This window comes from Somniosus microcephalus, chromosome 25, assembly GCF_052327205.1.
Source record: "Somniosus microcephalus isolate GS21.2 chromosome 25, FLI_Smic_1.0, whole genome shotgun sequence".
Lineage (NCBI taxonomy): Eukaryota > Metazoa > Chordata > Chondrichthyes > Squaliformes > Somniosidae > Somniosus > Somniosus microcephalus.
In genome coordinates, this window is record NC_141011.1 from 2787055 (window position 1) to 2811103 (window position 24049).

Below are 24049 nucleotides of genomic sequence, written 5' to 3' on the forward strand. Positions count from 1 at the left end.
CGCCTCACTATCTGGAGGGAAGCGTTTTACAAAAATTGACCTAGCACAAGCATATTTGCAGATGGAGGTTGAAGAATCCTCTAGGAAGTATCTCACGATAAACACTCACAAAGGTCTTTACCAGTATAATTGACTGGTATTCGGAGTAGCATCAGCTCCGGCGATATGGCAAAGAGCGATGGAACAAGTCCCGCAAGGGATTCCGGGGACTCAGTGTTACTTGGACGACATCCTAGTGACAGGTGAAGATGACAGTGAACACCTTGCCAACCTAGAGCAGGTGCTCACTAGACTACGTGAACATGGGCTACGAGCCAATCGCCCCAAGTGCGAGTTTTTTAAGAAACAGATATCATATTGTGGCCACGTGATTGATGAAGAGGGGTTGCATAAGTCCCCTGACAAAATTGAAGCGGTAGTTAAGGCTCCAGCGCCTGAAAATGTGTCACAACTGAGGTCATTCCTCGGATTGGTGAATTACTACCATAAGTTTTTGCCGAATTTGTCCACAATTCTGCATCCACTGAACGCCCTACTACGAGCGGGAGTAGCATGGAAATGGAGCGATGAATGTAAGCGGGCCTTTCAGAAGAGTAAGGACCTAATCACTTCAAGAGAAGTATTGGCTCACTACAACCCATCACTACCGATAAGACTGACATGTGATGCGTCTCCCTACGGCATTGGGGCGGTATTGTCACATAAATTCCTTGATGATTCAGAGAGGCCAATAGCTTTTGCGTCACGCTCGTTAACTTCAGCTGAGCGTAACTACGCCCAGATTGACAGAGAGGCCCTCAGCCTGGTGTGGGGGGTGAAGAAATTCAATCACTACCTGCACGGTCAGAAATTTACTCTACTAACTGATCATCAACCTCTCGTCTCCATTTTCAACCCTCAGAAGGGCGTACCGATAATGACGGCACAACGGCTACAGAGGTGGTCCCTTTTCCTAGGGGCACACCAATATGACATCGAGTACAAAGGAACTAAACAGCATGGGAATGCTGATGGATTGTCGCGCCTACCGTTGCCGACGGTGGAAGAAGAACGGGCAGTGGATCCAGTGGAGTTATTCCACTCGATAGTCGAATGTCTCCCTGTGACGAATGCAAACATAGAAAAGGAAACACGAAATGACCCGACACTCTCCTGGGTCTATGATTTAACGGTGAAGGGATGGCCAGCACATGGCGAACCACTGCTGCCAGCATTCTCGCCGAGAAGAGAACAGCTGTCAGTGTGCAGAGGAACCTTGATGTGTGGATCCAGAGTAGTAATTCCACCCAAATTGAAGGATAGAGTGCTCAATGAGCTTCATGAGGGTCATCTGGGAGGGGTAAAAATGAAGAACTTAGCCAGAGCGTTTGTGTGGTGGCCGGGAATCGATAGAGAAATCGAAGAGATGACCAAGAGCTGTATAGGATGCCAGAAGGTCCAAAACGCCCCACCACAAGCCCCTTTACATCCATGGGGGTGGCCCTCATCTCCATGGCAAAGGGTGCACATTGATTTTGCTGGTCCCTTTATGGACTCGATGTTTTTAATTGTGGTGGATGCACATTCAAAGTGGCCAGAGGTAATAAAAATGTCCTCAACCACCACAGAAAAAACTATCACAGTCTTACGAACCATATTCGCCAGGAATGGGCTGCCTGAACAGATTTGCTCTGACAATGGACCACAGTTTGTGTCTGAAGAGTTCCGGAGGTTCTTAAAGAACAATGGTGTTAAGCATTACACATCCGCCCCATATCATCCAGCCACTAATGGATTGGCTGAAAGGTTTGTTCAAACATTCAAGAAGGCTATCAAGACAATGTGTAATGAAGATATACCCCTACAACACAAGGTGGATAACTTCTTGTTTGCCTACCGGAATGCGACACATGCGGTTACCGACCAAACTCCAGCCATGATGTTCTTCAATCGAAGACTGCGATGCCACTTGGATTTGGTTAAGCCAAACGTCAGAAGAGATGTGGAGAACAGGCAGTTTCAGAATATGAATGAAAGGCCGACCAGGAGTTTTAAGATAGGTCAACCAGTTTTGGCCCGGGACTACCGCACAGAGAAATGGCAGCCAGGAACGATCTGTACATGGCAAGGACCTCTAATGTATACCGTGGACGTTGGAGAGAGCATTGTAAGACGCCTTGCTGACCAGATTCTAGAATCACTGGAAAACGTCAACTCCACACCACGACCTGATACACCTGGCGATGAAACCGAAGTACCAATTGCATCTACCGCAGAATCGATGATATTGGAAGCAGACGAACCAAACAACGACATTGATCCCGACGCAACCTTGCCAGAAGAACCTGATATCCCAAAGAGGCGTTATCCAGACAGAATCAGGAAGCCTCCTCAAAGACTGAACTTATAATTGCTTAACTTCAACCAATGTATCTAGCAACCGTAATTGTAATTGTAATTAGTTATTATTTAGTTGTTAAATGAATGTTATGTACTGTTTATCTAAAAGGGGAGGAATTGTTGTGTATGTACCTTTAAGGGAATAACTGGTCTCAGACTGCAGTACCGGCAGTGACCACCCCTGTATAAAAGGCCCTAGCAGGCTTCTGTAGTTTCAGTTTCCAGGTTGTCTCCATTCAGTAAAGACTTGTTATAATCAACTCCTGCAGTCCGTGTCTCAATTGTACACGGACATAATACAGGGGGAGTGGCAAGTGTGTCGGTCCAGCAGGAAGGTGCGGTCCTCTCTCAGAATGACAACGTTCCTGTTCCCACCACTTGCCACAGCCTGTAATCCAGCCAGCCCAGACTGCTGCCGCACATGCCGAGGTGTTGGAGTCTGCAGCCGGGCCTTCCAGGCCCAGAGGCGTCCGAGGACATCCTGCAAGGCCATCAGCAGCCTCTGGCTCCCAGACTCAGCAGCCTTCTACCAGCCTTGGTGCAGCCACTGGGGCCACATTACGGAGGAGCAGTAAGGTTGGGAGGGGTGTATTGCGAAGGGGAGGGACATCATTGAGGAAAGGGGAGTGTGGTAAACCACTGTTATACCTGCCTGTACGGGTGTTTGTATCCCACTGTGTACATGTCTGTACATGCCTCGGCTGACTCCTCCCACAAGTCCAGGTATAAAGGTGACTGCTCCACAGTCCCTCTGTATTCTGGACTGGTCGACCACTCGAGGCACACCTTCATTCTCTTGTTAATAAAAGCCTGTTAGTTACTCGCTTAACCTCAGTCTTTTGGGTAATTGATAGCGCATCAATTTTATTAACAAGATTTTTTATAATGGAGAAGATCCTCACACCAGCATGCCTGGACTTAGACCATCGGGAGGCGGACGCATCCACCAAGTTTGCTCACTGGCTTAGGTGCTTTGAAAAATTCCTGATCGCCTCCGCTGCAACGGTCAAATCGGATGAGGACAAACTGGATGTCCTGACCTCCAAAGTGAACCACCGAGCGTACTCGGTCATCCAGGACGCGACCTCGTACACGGCTGCTCTCAAGCTACTCAAGGACCAGTACACGCGCCCAGTGAACGAGGTGTACGCCAGGCACCTCCTGGGGAGTCGTAAACACCAACCTGGGGAATCGACCGAGGAATACCTTCAGGCACTATCTGTGCTTGGTCGGGCCTGTGGTTGTAAGGATGCAAAGGCCGCCGTGTACACAGAGGAACTTATCCGGGATGCTTTTGTAGCGGGCCACAGGTCCAATTACACCCGACAGCGACTGTTGGAGCAGAGTGACCTCGGCCTCAACAAGGCCTCTGAACTCGCACTATCATTGGACGCAGCCTACCGGGGCATGGATGCCTACTCCTCTGCACCGTGGACGCCGCGGGGAACGACAGCCTGGGACACGGTAGGACTGTCTCATAGCGCTGTGCCACCCCAGCCGCATCCCAGCAACAGCCCAACTACCGCAGCAGTGTCCCAAGGCCAGAAATGCTACTTCTGTGGCCAGGCCAAACACCCTAGAGCGCGCTGCCCGGCGAAAAATGCGATCTGCTCGGGCTGCGGGAAGAAGGGACACTACGCCAGTGTCTGCAGGGCCAAAGCCACCCCGAACCCCAGCAGTGCCGCGTGAGGGCTGTGCGGGCCGCCATCTTGGGCCTCCCCAGCCATGTGCGAACCACCGGAACAGCAGCCATTTTGGACGCCTCCAGCCACATGGGGATCATGGACGCCGCCATCTTGGACACCAGCCGGGACGCAGCAGGCCCCCAACACTGCCTCATCTGATACCCGCAGCGACACACCGACCCCTACGCTGGCCTCCGTTACGCTGGAGCAAGCGAGACCGCACCAACTGGCCCGGTCCACAATGGAGATTAAGGTAAATGGTCACGAAACAACCTGCCTTTTTGACTCTGGGAGCACGGAGAGCTTCATCCACCTCGACACAGTGCGGCGTTGCTCTCTCCCAGTCCTGCCTGCGCACCAGCGGATTTCTATGGCCTCCGAGTCCCAGTCGGCGGACATTGGCGGCTACTGCGTGGTGACACTCTTAGTAGACGGGACTGTGTACGATAATTTAAACTTCTGGTCCTGCCCCACCTCTGCGCTGCCGTTCTACTGGGGTTATATTTTCAGTGCCACCTTAAAAGTGTTACGATGGCGTACGGTGGACCCCTCCCCCCACTCACAGTCCACAGCCAGCAGCTTCCAAACTGCCCGCCGTGCACCAGGTGCAACCTCTCCACACTCAGAGTCACCCCCCCCCCCCCCTGTTTGCTAACCTCACCCCCGACTGTAAGCCCATCGCCACAAAGAGCAGGCGATACAGTGCCGGGGACAGGGTTTTCATTAAAACCGAAGTGGAGCGGCTCCTGAAGGAGGGGATTATTGAGGGCAGCACCAGCCCCTGGCAAGCCCAGGTTGTGGTCGTTAAGACCGGCGAGAAGCAGCGCCTGGTCATCGACTACAGCCAGACAATAAATCGCTACACCCTGCTGGACACTTACCCACTCCCCCGCATAGCTGATATGGTCAACTAGATCGCGCAGTACCGCGTCTTCTCGACCATTGACCTGAAATCAGCATACCACCAGCTCCCTATCCGCCCTGAGGACCGCCAGTATACTGCCTTTGAGGCAAACGGCCGCCTCTATCACTTCCTTAGGGTTCCCTTTGGCGTCACCAACGGGGTCTCCGTCTTCCAAAGGGAGATGGACCGGATGGTCGATCAAAATGCGTTGCAGGCCACTTTCCCATATCTGGACAATGTGACCATCTGCGGCCATGACTTGCAGGACCATGACGCAAACCTCGAAAAATTCCTCTGCACCGCCCAACTCCTGAACCTGACGTATAACAAGGAGAAGTGCATATTCCGCACGACCCGCCTCGCCATCCTTGGCTGTGTTGTGGAACACGGAGTCATCGGTCCCGACCCCGACCGGATGCATCCCCTTATGGAACTCCCACTGCCCCACTGCCTCAAGGCCCTGAAGAGGTGCCTAGGGTTTTTCTCCTATTACGCCCAGTGGGTCCCCTACTATGCGGACAAGGCCCGTCCGCTGATCACGTCCACTTCTTTTTCCCTTGACGGCAGAGGCCCGCTTAGCCTTCCACCATATCAAGGAAGACATTGCCAAAGCCACCATGCACGCAGTGGACGAATCCATCCCCTTCCAGGTGGAAAGCGACGCGTCCGACTTTGCCCCGGCCGCTACGCTTAATCAGGCGGGGAGACCCGTGGCCTTCTTTTCACGAACCCTCCAGGGCCCGGAGACCAGACACTCCGCTGTTGAGAAGGAGGCCCAGGCTATTGTGGAGGCTGTGCGTCATTGGAGGCACTACCTGGCCGGAAAACGATTTACCCTGCTCACTGACCAGCGTTCAGTTGCTTTTATGTTTAACAACAAACAGAGAGGCAAAATCAAAAACGACAAGATCTTGAGGTGGAGAATCGAACTTTCCACCTACAATTACGAGATCTTGTACCGGCCCGGGAAGCTCAATGAACCCCCGGATGTTCTATCGCGTGGCACCTGCGCCAGTGCGCAGATCGATAGACTGCGGGCCCTCCACAATGACCTCTGCCACCTGGGGGTCACCAGGCTCTTCCACTTCATCAAGGCCCGCAACCTGCCTTACTCCATTGAGGAGGTCAGGACCATGACCAGGAACTGCCAAGTCTGAGCTGAGTGCAAACTGCACTTTTATAGACCAGACAGAGCTCACCTGATAAAAGCCACTCGCCCCTTCGAGCGCCTGAGCGTTGATTTTAAAGGGCCTCTCCCCTCCTCCGACCGCAATGTGTACTTCCTCAACATTATTGATGAGTACTCCCGTTTCCCGTTCGCCATCCCCTGCCCGGACATGGCCAGTGCCACGGTCATTAAATGTCTGAACGACCTCTTCACCCTGTTCGGTTTCCCCAGCTATATCCATAGCGACCGGGGCTCATCGTTTATGAGCGACGAACTCCGCCAGTACCTGCTTGCTAGGGGTATTGCCACAAGCAGGACCACCAGTTACAACCCCCGGGGGAACGGACAGGTGGAAAGAGAGAATGCGACAGTTTGGAAGGCCGCCCTGCTAGCCTTAAAGTCTAGGGGCCTTCCGACCTCCCGCTGGCAGGATGTGCTCCCCGATGCACTCCACTCTATTCGGTCACTGCTCTGCACTGCCACGAACGCCACCCCTCATGAGAAAATGTTTGTCTTCCCAAGGAAGTCCACATCAGGGACATCGCTACCGCCATGGCTGACGTCCCCAGGGCCGGTCCTACTGAGAAGACACGTGAGGACCCATAAAATGGACCCCCTGGTCGAGAGGGTCGACCTCCTCCACGCCAACCCCCAGTATGCTTACATTGCGTACCCGGACGGGCGGGAGGACACAGTCTCCATACGAGACCTCGCACCCTCGGGGGCCCCAGTAACCCACTACCCACTACCACCCCCCCCCACGATCCAATATCCAACCCCAGCAGACGGCACGCCTGGGCCCCGCGACCCACTCGACACCCACGAGGACTACACACCAGTGCCCCAGCCTACGCGGGACTCGACGCCGGAAGCTTCACTACCCCTGCCGTCGCCACGTCGATCACAGCGGCAGACAAGACCTCCGGAGAGACTCCAATACACAAACTTTTAATACACTTCACCCCGCCGGACTCATTTTTAAACAAGGGGTGAATGTGCCTGTACGGGTGTTTGTATTCCACTGTGTACATGTCTGTACATGCCTCGGCTGACTCCTCCCACAAGTCCAGGTATAAAGGTGACTGCTCCACAGTCTGGACTGGTTGACCACTCGAGGCGCACCTTCATTCTCTTGTTAATAAAAGCCTGTTAGTTACTCGCTTAACCTCAGTCTTTTGGGTAATTGATAGCGCATCAGGGAGTAAATTGCAAATGGGGAGTGTGTGTAAATAATTTGATGTGTTTGTAAATATATTGTTGAGTTTGATAACAAATAGTTCCGTTTGCTAAGAACCAGTTGTGTTTGTTGATAAATTATTGTGTTTGTTTATTATTGGTTGTGTTTCATAAGAGAGAGCTGTGCACAATAATACATTTTTAATTGGACGTAGCACATTTTGTGATGTTTCACATTTGAGCTTTGCCATAGGGGCTGTGAGCTGGCTGTAATGATGTGGTTGTTCTGCGCAAAGGCAATGTGCTCTCTCATTTATTGGAAGCGCTGTGTAATGAGGTGATCATGCACGGCCCTTGCAGAAGCAAGATTGAGTGACTCCCTCCTACGTTGGTGCTGCTCCTCCTCCTCTTCAGCCTCCTCCTCCGCCTCCTCCTCCTTCTGTCCCTGTTCCTCCTCCTGAGGCGGACCTCCAATCCCTGGTGGCAATGGCTGGGCCCTCAGAATGGCCAGATTGTGCAGCATGCAGCACACAATGATGAAAAGCGAGATTCGATCAGAGGAGTACTGCAGGGCTCCTTCAGAGCCATCAAGGCAGCGGAACCATTGCTTTAGCACCCCGATCGTCTGTTCGATCAGGTTCCTGGTAGCGCTATGGCTGTCATTGTATGCGTGTTGAGCAGGAGTGTTGGGGTTGCGGAGGGGTGTCATCAGCCAGGTGGCGAGTGGATAACCCTTGTCTCCGAGCAGCCAGCCGCGAGCTTCATGTGGTGGGAGGAACAGTGCTGGGACACCGGTCTCACGCAGGATGAATGCATCTTGGCTGCTGCCAGGATAGCGGGCATTGACAGTGAGGATGAGCTGTCTGTGGTCGCACACCAACTGAACGTTCAGAGAGTGGTAGCCTTTGCAGTTACGGAACACCTTTGCATTGTGATGAGGTGCCCGCAAAGCCACGTGGGTGCAGTCAATGGCACCCTGAACCATGGGGAAGCCCGCTATCCTTGCAAAGCCACATGAGCGTTCATCCTGTTTCTCCCTGGTCATGGGGAATGAGATGTACTCCCTTCTCCTTCTGTACAGAGCATCCATCACCTCCCGGATGCAGCAATGCACAGCGAACTGCGAAATGTTTGCAATATCCCCTGTTGAAGCCTGGAAGGAGCTGCTAGCATAGAAATTGAGAGCGATTGTGACCTTCACTGCCACTGAGGGAGACGCCCTGGTCCTGAGCTGAGGCTGGAGGTCTGACTGCAGGAGGTGGTAAAGCTCTGTGACCACCTCCTTGTTGAAGCGGAGCCTTCTAAGGCACTGCTCCTCTGACAGATGAATGTAGGAGAACTGCTCCTGGAATACCCTGGGAGAGTAAGTTCGCCTGTTGAGAGCCCTATTGGCCCTCCTCCCTCTGGCCACATTTTCCAATCTTTCTCTCTGTCTCCATTGGTGAAGCTGGAGGGCGAGGCCCAGTGCCAGTACAGCCCCCATTAAATGATGGAAATGTTGCAGTATCAAAAGTAACACAAATTAAACTGATACATTTTTCTCAGGAGCAAAACGCCTTCAAGTAGGAAAACCTCAAATTGGTCAAACCGCCCGTCTGCTTCTGTCAAACTGACAAGGCAGCATGGTTTGTCGACGAAAACAAACCCCAGAAGTTCACGCCTTAAAATAGCGCTCCCCCAGCTCCCAGCCAACCGCAAACCACCTCCTCCACCTGTCGTTCCTAACGGCATGCGCTGAGGCAGGAGGCGAGAATGAATTTCCGGTCCGGGGCGCTACTGGGGCGATGCGCCGCCGGATGACGTCACAATCTCCGACCTCAGGTCATAGAGTCATAGAGTTTTACAGCACAGAAAGAGGCCCTTCGGCCCATCGTGTCTGCGCCGCCCATCCATCCCTGTCCAGTCTAATCCCATTTTCCAGCATTTGGTCCATAGCCTTGTATGCAATGGCATTTCAAGTGCTCATCCAAATGCTTCTTGAATGTTGTGAGGGTTCCTGCCTCTACCACCCTTTCAGGCAGTGAGTTCCAGCTTCCAACCACCCTCTGGGTGAAAAAGTTCCTCCTCAAATCCCCCCTAAATCTCCTGCCCCTTACCCTGAATCTGTGCCCCCTTGTTATTGACCCCCCTACTAAGGGGAAAAGTTCCTCTTTATCTACCCTATCTATGCCCCTCATCATTTTGTACACCTCAATCAGGTCCCCCCTCAGCCTCCTTTGCTCCAAGGAAAACAACCCCAGCCTGTAGAGTCTCTCTTCATAGCTAAGGCGCTCCATCCCAGGTAACATCCTGGTGAATCTTCTCTGCACCCTCTCCAGAGCAATCACATCCTTCCTATAGTGAGGCGACCAGAACTGCACACAGTACTCCAGCTGTGGCCTCACCAGCGTTTTGTACAGCTCCATCATAACCTCCCTACTCTTATATTCTATGCCTCTGCTAATGAAGGCAAGTATCCCATATGCCTTTTTAACCACCTTATCTACCTGCTCCGCTGCCTTCAGGGATCTATGTACATGTACACCAAGGTCCCTCTGACCCTCTGTACTTCCTAGGGCCCTACCACCCATTGTGTATTCCCTTGCCTTATTTGACCGTCCAAAATGCATCACCTCGCATTTTTCCGGGTTAAATTCCATTTGCCACTTTTCCGCCCATCTGACCAACCCGTTAATATCGTCCTGTAGCCTGAGACTTTCCTCCTCGCAATTTACCACCCCACCAATTTTCGTGTCATCCGCGAACTTACTGATCATACCCTTTACATTCTCATCCAAATCGTTAATGTAGATCACAAACAGCAAGGGTCCCAGCACCGATCCCTGAGGTACCCCACTGGACACAGGCTTCCAGTCACAAAAGCAACCTTCGACCATCACCCTCTGCCTCCTGCCACTCAGCCAGTTTAGGATCCAACGCGCCAAGGCCCCCTGGATCCCATGGGCTCTTACCTTCTTGACCAGTCTCCTATGCGGGACTTTGTCAAAAGCTTTACTGAAGTCCATGTAAACCACATCCACAGCATTTCCCTCATCTACACAGCTAGTCACCCCCTCGAAAAATTCAATCAGATTGGTCAGACATGATTTACCCTTGACAAAGCCATGCTGACTATCCCCGATTAATCCTTGCCTCTCCAAGTGGAGACTAATTCTGTCCCTCAGAATTTTTTCCAATAATTTCCCTACCACAGATGTTAGGCTCACTGGCCTGTAATTCCCTGGTTTATCCCTGCTACCCTTCTTGAATAATGGTACTACGTTAGCTGTTCTCCAGTCCTCTGGTACATCCCCTGTGGCCAGAGAGGTTCTGAAAATTTGTGTCAGAGCCCCCGCAATCTCCTCCCTTGCCTCACACAACAGCCTGGGATGCATCTCGTCCGGGCCTGGGGATTTATCCACTTTTTGGCCTGCTAAAACCGCTAGTACCTCCTCCCTCTCGATGCTAATATGTTCAAGTATGTCACAGTCCCCTTGCCCGATTTCTATGCCTACATCATCTTTCTCCACAGTGAACACGGAGGCAAAAAATTCATTTAAAACCCCACCTACTTCTTCTGGCTCTACACACAGCTTGCCACTTTGGTCCCTAATGGGCCCTACCCTTTCCCTGGTTATCCTCTTGCTCTTAATATACTTATAAAACATCTTAGGATTTTCCTTTATCTTGCTCGCCAGTGTTATTTCATGGCCCCTCCTCGCCCTCCTAATTTCCTTTTTAAGTATGCCCCTGCACCTCTTATACTCCTCTAGGGCTTCCACCGTCTTTTGTCTTTTGTAACTGCCAAAAGCCCCCCTTTTTTTCCTAATGCATTTTTGTATGTCCTTTGTCATCCAAGGTTCCCTTTGCTTGTTGGTCCCACCCTTGACCCTTACAGGAACATGTTGGTGTTGTACTCTCTCTATTTCCCTTCTGAAAGCCTCCCACTGTTTTGATGTGGATTTTCCTATAAGTAGCTGCTCCCAGTCCACTTTGGCCAGATCCTGTCTTATCTTATTAAAATCTGCCTTCCCCCAATTTAGAACCCTTATTTCCGGGCCGTCTTTGTCTTTTTCCATGACCACCTTAAATCTCACCGAATTGTGGTCACTATCGCCAAAATGCTCTCCTACAGACACGTCCACCACCTGGTGGGTGTGACAATAGTGGTTAGTGCTGCCGCAAACCAGCAGGTAAATTTTGCCAGTGGCGCTAACATCGCTGCACTCGGGCAGTAAGTCATCACCGCCCCCTGGAGGCGTTAATGGGAGGCGCTAAGGTACTGAATTTCTGTTTACAAGCTCCTTGTTGCTGGAACAGTAGTCTGGGCAACTTTCCTACTATCTCTGAATAGCAGTGATTGTCCACTGCTTGGAGCTTCCCCACATTGCTCATAACACAGGGTATTGAGGTCTCACCCTCTGAGATACAGTGCGGTAGTGTTCCAGTGCACCAACCCCCACAAGGCATTAGTGTGAATACAATTACATCTCATTGGTACACTGGGGCGAGTCAACTATCGTCCCTGAATGCAAGTGTTTGGCCTGTGTTCTCTACCTCCTGCACTGGCACGACCATGATTAAGCCCTCTGGGTGTTGGGTTCCTATCACTTGGTGATGCAGTTGGCAAGTATTCTGTGCGCTCTACCCCTAGAAGGTTCTCGATGTGTAACACTTCACTCACACCGTTCAGTTTCAACAACAGACTGAAATCATCATCTTAAATACACAGCAAAACTACAGTTCAACGTAAGCTCGAGGAACAGCACCTCATCTTTTGATTAGGCAGGAAGTGTCTTCAGCTGCAGCTCCTCGAAATCCGTGTTTTGGAGCTGGAGCTGCGGCTGGAGTCACTGTGGAGCATCTGTGAAGCTGAGATCTTCATGGATAGCACGTTTAACGAGGTGGTCACACCGCAGATAAATAGTGCACAGGCAGATGGAATGGGTGACCGCCAGACAGAGTAAAAGAACTAGGAAGGTAGTGCAGGAGTCCCCTGGGTCCATCTCCCTCTCCAACAGATTTTCCGTTTTGGATACTGCTGGGGGAGATGGTTTCTTGAGGATTGCAGTAAGAGCCAAGTCTGTGGCACTACGAGTGGCTCAGCTGCACAGGAGGGGAGGAAAAAGAGTGGGAGAGCAATAGTGATAGGGGATTCTATCGTAAGGGGAACAGATAGATGTTTCTGTGGCCACAGACGTGACTCCAGGATGGTATGTTGCCTCCCTGGTGCCAGGGTCAAGGATGTCAGTGAACGGCTGCAGGGCATTCTGAAGGGGGAGGGCGAACAGTCAGAGGTCGTGATTCACATTAGTACCAACGACATGGGTAGAAAGAGGGAGGAGGTTCTGCAACAAGAATTTAGAGAGCTAGGTAGCAGATTAAAAAGCAGGACCTCAAAGGTTGTAATATAGAAACATAGAAGATAGGAGCAGGAGTAGGCCATTCAGCCCCTCGAGCCTGTTCTGCCATTTAATGAGATCATGGCTGATCATCCAAATTCAGTACCCTGTCCCTGCTTTCTCCCCATATCCCTTGATCCCTTTAGCCTTAAGAAATATTTTTAACTCCTTCTTGAATATATGTAATGAATTGGCCTCAACTGCCTTCTGTGGTAGAGAATTCAACAGGTTCACCACTCTCTGGGTGAAGAACTTCCTCCTCATCTCAGTCCTAAATGGCTTACCCCTTATCCTTAGACTGTGACCCTGGTTCTGGACTCCCCCACCATCGGAAACATCCTTCCTGCATCTAGTCTGTCTAATCCTGTTAGAATTTTATAAGTTTCAATGAGAGCCCCTCTCATTCGTCTAAACTCTAGTGAATACAAGCCCAGTCGACCCAATCTCTCTTCATACGTCATTCCTGCCATCCCAGGTATCAGCCTGGTGAATCTTCACAGCACTCCCTCCATGGCAAGAACATCCTTCCTCAGATAAGGCGATCAAAACTGCACACAATACTCAAGGTGTGATCTCACCAAGGCCCTGTACAACTGCAGCAAGACATCCTTGCTCCTGCACTTGAATCCTCTCGCTATGAAGGCCAACATACCATTTGCCTTCTTAACCGCCTGCTGCACCTGCATGCTTACCTTCAGCGACTGGTGCACAAGGACACCCAGGTCTCGTTGCACTTCCCCTTTTCCCAATCTATTGCCGTTCAGATAATAATCTGCCTTCCTGTTTTTGACACCAAAGTGGATAACCTCGCATTTATCCACATTATATTGCATCTGCCATGCATCTGCCCAATCACCCAACCTGTCCAAATCATACTGGAGTTTCTCTGCATTCTCCTCACAGCACGCACGCCCACCCAGCTTTGTTTCATCTGCAAACTTGGAGATTACATCTAGTTCCCTCGTCTAGATCATTAATATATATTGTGAATAACGGGTCCTAGCACCGATCCCTGTGGTACCCCACTAGTCACTGCCTGCCACTCAGAAAAAGACCTGTTTATTCCAACTCTTTGCTTCCTGTCTGCCAACCAGTTCTCTATCCAAGTCAGTACCTTACCCCCAATCCCATGTGCTTTAACTTTGCATGCTAATCTTTTATCGAGACCTGTTAAGGAGGAGCTGCCTGCAGCCGACAACTGTCCGGCGGATTGACCCGACATCTGAGCCCGGCACCTCGGGGAAGTGCCGGGCTCGCATGAGACACTGATCAGGGCCGCGGGGGGGGAATGCAGGAGTCCGGGAAGGGAGGTGCGGGCAGGCGGCCGCCGGGAACGCGGCCGGCCGCCGCTCCACCTTTATGCGCCGGCGCACACTGGGGGAAGACTCTGTTGCCAGAGTCTTAGTTGCGCCTGCCACGGGCGAGGCGGGCGCAACTGAATTTCGGCTTGGGGCCGGGTTACCACGGCAACCGGGACGCTGCGCACACCGATGACGTCATCGGTGCCGGCGCAGCGCTACCGGTCTACCGCCGCGGAAGGGCCCCAGGCAATTTAGGAACCGGCGCCAATTGCAGCGCTAGGCCCTCTAGCGCCGCAAAATCGGCGCTAAGGGCACTGAATTTCTAGGCCTTTTTCTCTTCACATATCTATAGAAGCTTTTGCAGTCAGTTTTTATGTTCCCTGCAAGCTTACTCTCATTCTCTATTTTCCCCCCTCTTAATTAATCCCTTTGTCCTCCTTTGTTGAATCCTAAACTGCTCCCAATCCTCAGGTTTGCTGCTTTTTCTGGCCAATTGATATGTCCTCTCCTTGGATCTTATGCTATCCCTAATTTCTCTTGTTAGCCACGGTTGAGTCACCATTTTTGTTTTATTTTTATGCCAAACAGGGATGAACAAATTCTGTAGTTCATCCATGCGATCTTTAAATGTTTGCCATTGCCTATCCACCGTCAATCCTTTGAGTAACATTCCCCAATCCATCCTAGCCAACTCGCCCCTCATGCCATCGTAGTTTCCTTTATTTAAATTCAGGACCCTAGTCTCTGAGTCAAATACCTCACTCTCCATCTTAATGAAGAATTCTATCATATTATGATCGCTCCTCCCCAAGGTGCCTCACACAAGATCATCTCTGGATTACTCCCAGTGCCACATACTACTGAATATAGGAATAGGAGGATAGAGCAGATGAATGCGTGGCTAAAGAGTTTGTGCAGGAGGGACGACTTTAGTTTCCTGGATCACTGGGTCTGCTTCTGGGGAAGGTGGGAACTGTACAAGTTGGACGGATTGCACCTGAACCGGAACGGGACCAACATCCTTGCGGCGAGGTTTGCTAGTACTGTTGGGGGGGGTTTAAACTAACTTGGCAGGGGGATGGGATACGGAGTGGAGCTATTTTAGGGGGTGATGCACAGCCAAATATAGAGGAAAAAACAAGTCAGCCTGGGAGGCAGAGCAAATATGTAACGGCACAAGGCAGTATGGCAAGGCTGGATGTCATTTATTTTAATGCAAGGAGTCTTGCGAGTAAGGCAGATGAATTGAAGGTGTTGATGAACACATGGCAGTGTCATATTGTTGCTATCACAGAGACATGTTAGAGGGAGGGGCAGGACTGGCAGCTCAATATTCCGGGGTATAGAATCTTCAGGCGAGACAGAGAGGGGTGTAAAAGAGGAGGGGGTGTCGCAGTATTAATCAAGGAGTCAATTACTGCTGTAAGGAGGGACGATATATTAGCATGTTCCTCTAATGAGGCCATATGGGTAGAACTTAAAAACAAAAAGGGGGCAAGCACTTTGCTGGGAGTGTACTATAGGCCCCCAAACAGTCAGGGGGAGATAGAGGAACAGATATGTAGGCAAATTTCAGAGAAGTGTAGAAATAATAGGGTAATAATAGTAGGGGATTTCAACTTCCCCAATATTAACTGGGATAGTCAGAGTGTGAAATTAGAGGGTGCGGAATTCTTAAAGTGCATCCAGAAGAGCTTTTTAAGCCAGCATGTAGAAAGTCCTACAAGAGAGGGGGCGGTACTGGACCTAATTCTAGGGAATGTAGCCGGGCAAGTGGTAGAAGTGTCAGTAGGAGAGCATTTTGGTGACAGTGACCATAATTCGGTGAGATTTAAGGTAGTCATGGAAAAGGACAAAGATGGACCGGAAATAAAGGTTCTAAATTGGGGGAAAGCTGATTTTAATATGATAAGGCAGGATCTGGATAAAACGCTGGTTAGGCCACAGCTGGAATACTGTGTGCAGTTCTGGTCGCCACACTATAGGAAGGGTGTGATTGCATTGGAGAGGGTGCAGAGGAGATTCACCAGGATGTTACCTGGGCTGGAGCGCTTCAGTTATGAAGAGAGACTGGACAGGCTGGGGTTGTTTTCCTTAGAGCAGAGAAGGCTGAGGGCGGACCTGATTGAGGTGTACAAGATTATGAGGGGCATAGATAGGGTAGATAGAAAGGAACTTTTCCCCTTAGTAGAGGGGTCAATAACCATGGGGTATAGTTTCAAGGTAAGGGGCAGGAGGTTTAGAGGGGATTTGAGGAAAAACTTTTTCACTCAGAGGGTGGTTGGAATCTGGAACTCACTGCCTGAAAGGGTGGTAGAGGAAGGAACCCTCACAACATTCAAGAAGCATTTAGATGAGCACTTGAAATGCCATAGCATACAAGGCTACGGACCAAGTGCTGGAAAATGGGATTAGAATAGATAGGGCTTGATGACCGGCGCGGACATGATGGGTCGAAGGGCCTCTTTCTGTGCTGTATAACTCTATGACTAAAGATGGCACCTCCGACAGTGCAGCACTCCCTCAGCGCTGCACTGGAGTGTCAGTCTAAATTTTTGTGCTCAAATCAATAGGAGGGTGCAATAATGTAGTTACTAAACCAATGCATATTCTTTGAAATAAAGACACAGTACAACAACAACTTGCATTTATATAGCAACTTTAATGTTGTAAAAACATCCCAAGGTGCTTCACAGGAGCGATTTTCAAACATTTTGAAAGCAAGTTGTATAAGTTGATATTAGGACAGGTGGTCACCAAGGTAATTTTTAAGGGGCGCTTTAAGGAAGCAGAACACATGGAGAGGTTTAGGGAGGGAAGTCCAGAGCTTAGGGCCTACGCAACTGAAGGCAAAACCACCAATGGTGGACTGAAGAAAATCAGGGATGCGCAAGAGGCCAGAATTGGAGGAACGCAGAGACTTCGGAGGGCTGTAGGAGGTTACAGAGGTAGAGAGGGGCGAGGCCATGGAAGGATTTGAAAACAAGGATGAGAATTTAAAAAATCAATGGGTTGCTGCAACGGGAGCCAAATGACTGAAGTTTATGGAGGGTGGAACGGGGGAGGCCGGTCAGGAGAGCGTTGGAATAGTCGAGTCTCGAGGTAACAAAGGCAGGGATGAGCGTTTCAGCAGCAGATGTGCTGAGACAGGGCAGAGATGGGTGATGTTACGGAGGTGGAAGTAGGCAGTCTTGGTGATGGAGAGGATTTGGTGATGGAGAGGATTTGGAGTTGAAAGCTCAGCTCAGGATGAAATAGGACGCCAAGGTTGCAAACAATATGGTTCAGCCTCAGCCTAATGTGGCTAAGTATTGGAATTTTTAGTGGGGTCCAAAGGTATTATCTTCGGTCTTCCCAATAATAATTGGAGGAAATTTCTGCTCTCTAATACTGGATGTTGGACAAGCAGCATGACAAATCAGAGGCGGGGAGGGGTCGAGAGAGGTGGTGATGAGGAATAAGACGGGAGGAATTATTATTTACTCAGAAACGGTGTCTCCAGAGCTTGAGGCTGGAATTCCTGATATTGTCTCCACTTCACAGGCAGTCGGATTACTGCAGATCTGATCAGGCTATTCATTTTGGAGATTCACAAGATCTTTATAATCACCATTCCCCGATGGGTTATCTCGGTCAAACCACTCGGTTTTGCGGTTGCCTGATTAAAGGAAAAAACAAAATCTACACTGTTAGAAACACTTTTAAAGATAGATTTCATAGAATCAGAAATTTACAGCACAAAAGGAGGCCATTCGGCCCATCGAGCCTGTGCTGGCTCTTTGAAAGATCAGTCGTGTTTTGTCCCACATCCCCGCTCCTTGTCCGTAACCCTGTCAGTTCCTCATCCTCAAGAACCCGTCCAACTCCCTTTAACATTATTGATGGAATCAGCTTCCACCACCTGTTCAGGTCGAGTGTTCCCGATCCCCACAACCCTCGGAGTGAAAATATTTCTCCTCATCTCCCCTCTAGGTCTTTTGCTAAGAATTTTAAGTCTATCACCTCTGGTTTTTGACCCACTTGCCAGAGGGAATAGTTTTTCTCTCTCTACTCTTATCAAAATCTCATCACCTTGAAAGCCTCTATTAGGTCCTAACTTTTCCAACCTCTCCTCAAAACTGAAGTCCCTCATCCCTGGTAACATCCTGGTAAACCTCCTCTGTCCCCTTTCTAAGGCCTTTACATCTTTCCTGAAGTGTGGGGCCCAGAATTGTCCACAGTACTCCAGCTGAGGCCTAACCAGTGACTTATAAAGTTCTAGCGTGACCTCTGTTTTTATATTCTATCCCTCTAAATATAAACCCAAGTAACCATATGCTTTTTTAACCACCTTATCAACTTGCCCTGTCACCTTTAAGGATTTGTGTATATGGACACCAAGGTCTCTCTGCTCATCTACACTTTTCAGAATCGCGCCATTTATCGTTTAGTGACTTTCTATATTAGCCCTCCCAAAGTGCATCACTTCACACTTCTCCGCATTGAACTCCATCGGCCCTGCTTCAGCCCATTTCACCATCCTGTCTGTCAGCCTGAAGCCTGGAACTATCCTCATCACTATCTACTACATGCCAAGTTTCATATCATCTGCAAACTTTATAATGCTGCTCCCTACACCAGAGTCTAGGTCATTTATAAAAATTGAAGAGAGTAATGGATCCAAAACTGACCCTTGGGGAACACCACTGCAAACCACCTCCCAATCTGAAAAACATCCATCCACCACCGCCCTCTGCTTTCTGTCACTGAGCCAATTTCATATCCATAGCCACTTTCCCCTTAATTCCAAGGGCTTCCATCTTCTTAATAAGCTTCCTATGTGGCATTTTGTTGAATTGAAGGATGTGGCATGGTGGATGCAGAATAGAAAGAGAAAAGTTTTAATAACTAGATCCTCTGGAGGTGACCTGGCTATAGAGAAATTAAACGGAATCATAATTGGTTTCAACAAGTAGTTGCTGAGAAGAGCAAAAACAGAAGGGTCTAGTAATAGAAACCATTATTTATTTCGGGTTATGATTATTGTTGTGTATGTACCTTTAAGGGAATAACTGGTCGTAGACTGCCGTACCGGCAGTGACCACCCCTGTATAAAAGGCCCTAGCAGTCTTCTGTAGTTTCAGGTTTCAAGCTGCCTCTTGTTCAGTAAAGTACCTGTTAAACTGTTCTCCCGAAGTCCGTGTATTATTGAGGCGCGGACTTTACAGTGGCGACGAGTAAGTTCGAACTCACCTGCAGTGTGGCATCATCTCATGGGGATCTCGCCTGAAAGGAAGGTCGTAGTCTGAGCAACGGGCGTCGACCGAGGGCAACCGCCCGAAGAATCCATCGGTGTTTGGAGAATAGCGGGAGAGACTGTGGTTCCAGCGAATCGTGCTGGTAGCAGGTAGCGCGCTGACCCTTCCGGACTGCGGCGGGCTCAAGCTCAATCAAGCGGCTCTACAAATCGGGCCGCGCAGCGTCACCGGGAAAAGAAAACAAGAGAGAGAGGGTGGAGCGCACAGGGCGCAGTCGGTGCTCGAGAACAGGACAGCGGAGAGAAACAAAACGGGGGGGGAAGGAAAGCGAGACGCGCCGAAGCTGCGGGTCGCCGCCATTACCCCGTAGAACGCTAGAACAGGCTTTCAGCGTGGCAGTATCCTACGAAGCAGCAGCATGGGGAGCTGCAGAAATACAACAGAAACCACAAGAATACCGCGCTAACGAAATGGCGTATGGAGCCGAAAAGTGCTATCGCTGCGGCAGAACAACCCATGAGCAGAAGGACTGCTGGTTTAAAGACAAAATATACAGGCAATGCGGGAAAATGGGACATAGAGCGAGAGTCTGCAGGTCGGGAAAGAAGACCAACACGACAAGAACTACTAAGGAACAGTACAGGAAAGTAAAGAAACTGACAGATAGTAGTTCGGAAGATCAGGAGAGTGATAAGGACTCCGGGAGCAGGCGACTAAGTTGTTTAAAGTTACACAACGTGATCGCAAAAGAAGATCACCGAACCATTTGGGTCACCCTCATGATAGCAGGGTCCCCAGTGAAGATGGAATTGGACACAGGATCAGCCCTAACTGTCATGAATCGACGAGACTATGAGCGGCTATTCTCACACATACCCTTAAAGGACACGTCCATTGTATTGAAGACATACACGGGGCAAAAGGTCTACCCCAGAGGAAAAATAAGGGTGCCAGTTGAATATAACGGAAAGGAAACACAGAAACTATACATGTATATACTACGAGATGGAGGACCACCATTATTGGGACGTGAATGGATCCGAAGACTACAATTGGATTGGCATTCCATTCTGGCACTAACTGTGACTGACAAAAAAGATGATGACGTCGCACCTGGACGTCTGTCACAAATTCTATCTGATGCGGAAGATGTGTTCCAACAAGGACTTGGGACTCTAAAAGGAGTAAAGGCAACCATAAAGATTGAGGATAACGCAACCCCAAAATTTTTCAAGGCCAGACCGGTGCCATACGCGATACGCCCAGCTGTGGAAGCTGAACTGGAGAGTCTGGAGCATTCGGGGGTGCTGTCTAAGGTGGACTGGAGCGAGTGGGCCACACCCATCGTTCTGGTAATGAAGAAAGCATTGAGCAGCACGCCTGGGGAGCCAAGGAAGGTTCGCATCTGTGGGGACTTCAAGGTGACTGTGAACCCAGTCCTGCACACAGTACAGTATCCGCTTCCGCGGCTAGAAGATATTTTCGCCTCACTATCTGGAGGGAAACGTTTTACAAAGATTGACCTGGCTCAAGCGTATCTACAAATGGAGGTGGAAGAAGCATCTAGGAAATACCTCACGATAAACACTCACAAAGGCCTTTACCAGTACAATCGACTGGTATTTGGGGTAGCATCGGCCCCGGCTATGTGGCAGAGGGCAATGGAACAAGTCCTGCAAGGGATCCCGGGGACCCAGTGTTATTTGGATGACATCCTGGTTACGGGCGAAAATGACAATGAACACCTTGCCAACCTGGAACAGGTGCTCACGAGATTGCAGGAATATGGGCTATGAGCCAACCGTCCCAAATGCGAGTTCTTCAGGCGACAAATCTCATATTGTGGCCACATGATTGATGAGGAAGGGTTGCATAAGTCGCCGGACAAGATTGAGGCTGTAGTCAAGGCTCCAGCACCAGAAAATGTGTCGCAACTGAGGTCGTTCCTCGGGTTGGTAAACTACTACCATAAGTTCTTGCTGAATTTATCTACAATTCTGCACCCACTGAACGCCCTCCTTCAAACTGGTGTAACATGGAAATGGAGTGATGAGTGTAAGCGTGCCTTTCAGGAATGTAAATGCCAAATCACTTCAAAAGAAGTATTGGCCCTCTACAACCCAACACTACCGATTCGGTTGGCATGTGATGCGTCACCTTACGGCATTGGAGCGGTGCTGTCACACAAATTCCGTGACGGTTCAGAGAGGCCAATAGCCTTTGCATCGCACTCGCTAACCTCAGCCGAGCGTAACTACGCCCAGATTGACAGGAAGGCCCTCAGCCTGGTGTGGGGGGTGAAGAAATTCAATCACTATCTGCACGGGCAGAAATTCACCCTACTGACTGATCATCAACCCCTGGTCTCAATTTTTAACCCAAAGAAGGGCGTTCCGGTGATGACGGCGCAATGGCTGCAAAGATGGTCACTGTTTCTAGGGGCACATCAGTATGACATAGAGTACAAAGGTACGAAACAACATGGAAACGCTGATGGGCTGTCGCGCCTACCGTTGCCTACGGCGGAAGAAGCACCTGCAGTGGACCCTGTGGAGATATTCCATGCGACCATAGTCGAATGTTTGCCTGTTACAAACGCAAGTATTGAGAAGGAAACCCGAAATGACCCGACACTCTCTCGGGTCTATGATTTGACGGTGAAGGGATGGCCAGCATATGGCGACTCACTGTTGCCAACATTCTCGCCAAGGAGGGAACAGCTGTCAGTGTGCCGGGGAACCTTGATGTGTGGATCCCGAGTGGTAATTCCACCCAAGTTGAGAGATAGAGTACTCAATGAGCTTCACGAGGGTCATCTGGGAGGGGTAAAAATGAAGAGCCTAGCCAGGGCGTTTGTGTGGTGCCGGGAATCGATAAAGAAATCGAGGATATGACCAAGAGATGCACAGGGTGCCAGAAGGTCCAAAACGCTCCACCACAGGCCCCGCTACATCCATGGGAGTGGCCCTCATCTCCATGGCAACGGGTACACATTGATTTCGCTGGTCCATTTATGGACTCAATGTTTCTAATCGCTGTGGACGCCCATTTGAAATTGCCAGAGGTCATTAAAATGTCCTCCACCACCACGGAGAAAACTATTGCAGTCCTAAGGACCATCTTCGCCAGGAATGGGTTGCCAGAACAGATCTGTTCCGACAATAGCCCACAGTTTGTGTCTGAGGATTTCTGGAGGTTCCTGAAGAATAATGGGGTGAAACATTACACATCTGCCCCATATCATCCAGCCACAAATGGATTGGCTGAGAGGTTTGTTCAGACCTTTAAAAAGGCCATAAAGGCAATGTATAATGACGACATACCACTGCAACACAAGGTGGATAACTTTCTGTTTGCTTACCGGAATGCGACACATGCAGTAACCAACCAAACTCCAGCCGTACTGTTTTTCAACCGGAGACTAAGATGTCACTTGGATTTGCTTAAACCAAACATAAGACGAGATGTTGAGGATAAGCAGTTCCAGCACATAAATGAGAAGCCAACCAGGAGCTTCAAGATAGGGCAACCAGTCTTGGCCCGCGACTACCGAACAGAAAAATGGCAGCCAGGCACGATATGCACACAGCAGGGACCACTAATGTACACAGTGGACGTTGGAGAGAGCATCGTGAGACGCCATGCTGACCAGATTCTAGAGTCACAGGAACAAGCCAAACCTGTACCACAAGCATGTGCACCTGGTAATGAGCCCGAAGTACAGATTGCGTCTACCTCAGAAGCAGGGGTATTGGAAACTGACGAACCAACCAATGACAATGAGCCAGAATTGACTCCACCGCCAGAACAGGATACTCGAGAAAGGCGCTATCCAGTCTGGATCAGGAAGCCTCCTCAAAGACTGAACTTATAAATGACTATTTCAGTTGATGTATATATTACTGAGAAAATTGTAATTGTAATTAGTTATTATTTAGTTGTTAAATGAATGTTATGTACTGTTTATCTAAAAGGGGAGGAATTGTTGTGTATGTACCTTTAAGGGAATAACTGGTCTTAGGCTGCAGTACCGGCAGTGACCACCCCTGTATAAAAGGCCCTAGCAGGCTTCTGTAGTTTCAGTTTCAAGCTGCCTCTTGTTCAGTAAAGTACCTGTTAAACTGTTCTCCCGAAGTCCGTGTATTATTGAGGCGCGGACTTTACAATTATTGTGAGAGGAATGTAACTCTTTTTTACACTTTTAGTATCCAGTGTTAGTATCAGGCGCTCTCAGGTCAGCTGGATCAAGGGTCAAAGGTCCCTCTGTTCTGTGCCATAACATTGACTTATTCATCAGCTTCAGCAGAAAACCTTGTAACACAGGGAACATTTCTGTTCCCCATTCCGGCCTTTGTTTAAGCTTTACAGATGGACATAAAATATTTCCCAGGGGGAAATTTAAAGAATTTTGTACCTCAATAAGATCATCTGGTCATTTATTTAATTGCTGTTTGTGGGACCTTGCTATGCTCAAATTGGCTGCTGCGTTTTCTACATTACAACAGTGACTACACTTCAAAAGTATTGAATTGGCTGTAAAGCGCTTTGGGACATTCTGAGGTTGCTGTATCAGCGCAGCTCTTTCTTTCTCATACATTGTACAGTTACTGTTAGAAGCAAAATATGAACATTTTGTTGTGGATTTACAGTTGCTGGAAACTAGTCTGAGACAGATCAAAACCCTTTTCAGTTAGATCCTTTACCGCAGCAGTGAGATGAGATGCTCATTCCGTCTGATTGTCGAGACTAAAGCCCGATTGCAGCTGAATGACAGTGTTCGAAGCCAAGCTGCCAGACATTTTCTCAAGTGGAACACAA

At 49.6% G+C, this 24049-nt stretch overlaps 1 protein-coding gene across 1 annotated transcript in view; it reads right to left on the reverse strand.

The window, feature by feature from the left end:
* Positions 1-24049, reverse strand: part of muc5.7 (mucin5.7) — a gene marked incomplete at its 5' end in the record, with an annotated part of 240861 nt that overhangs the window by 191291 nt on the left and 25521 nt on the right. The window contains 1 exon segment of the mRNA XM_085967276.1: positions 17478-17652. Within this exon segment, the coding sequence (XP_085823402.1) occupies positions 17478-17652 (175 nt within the window).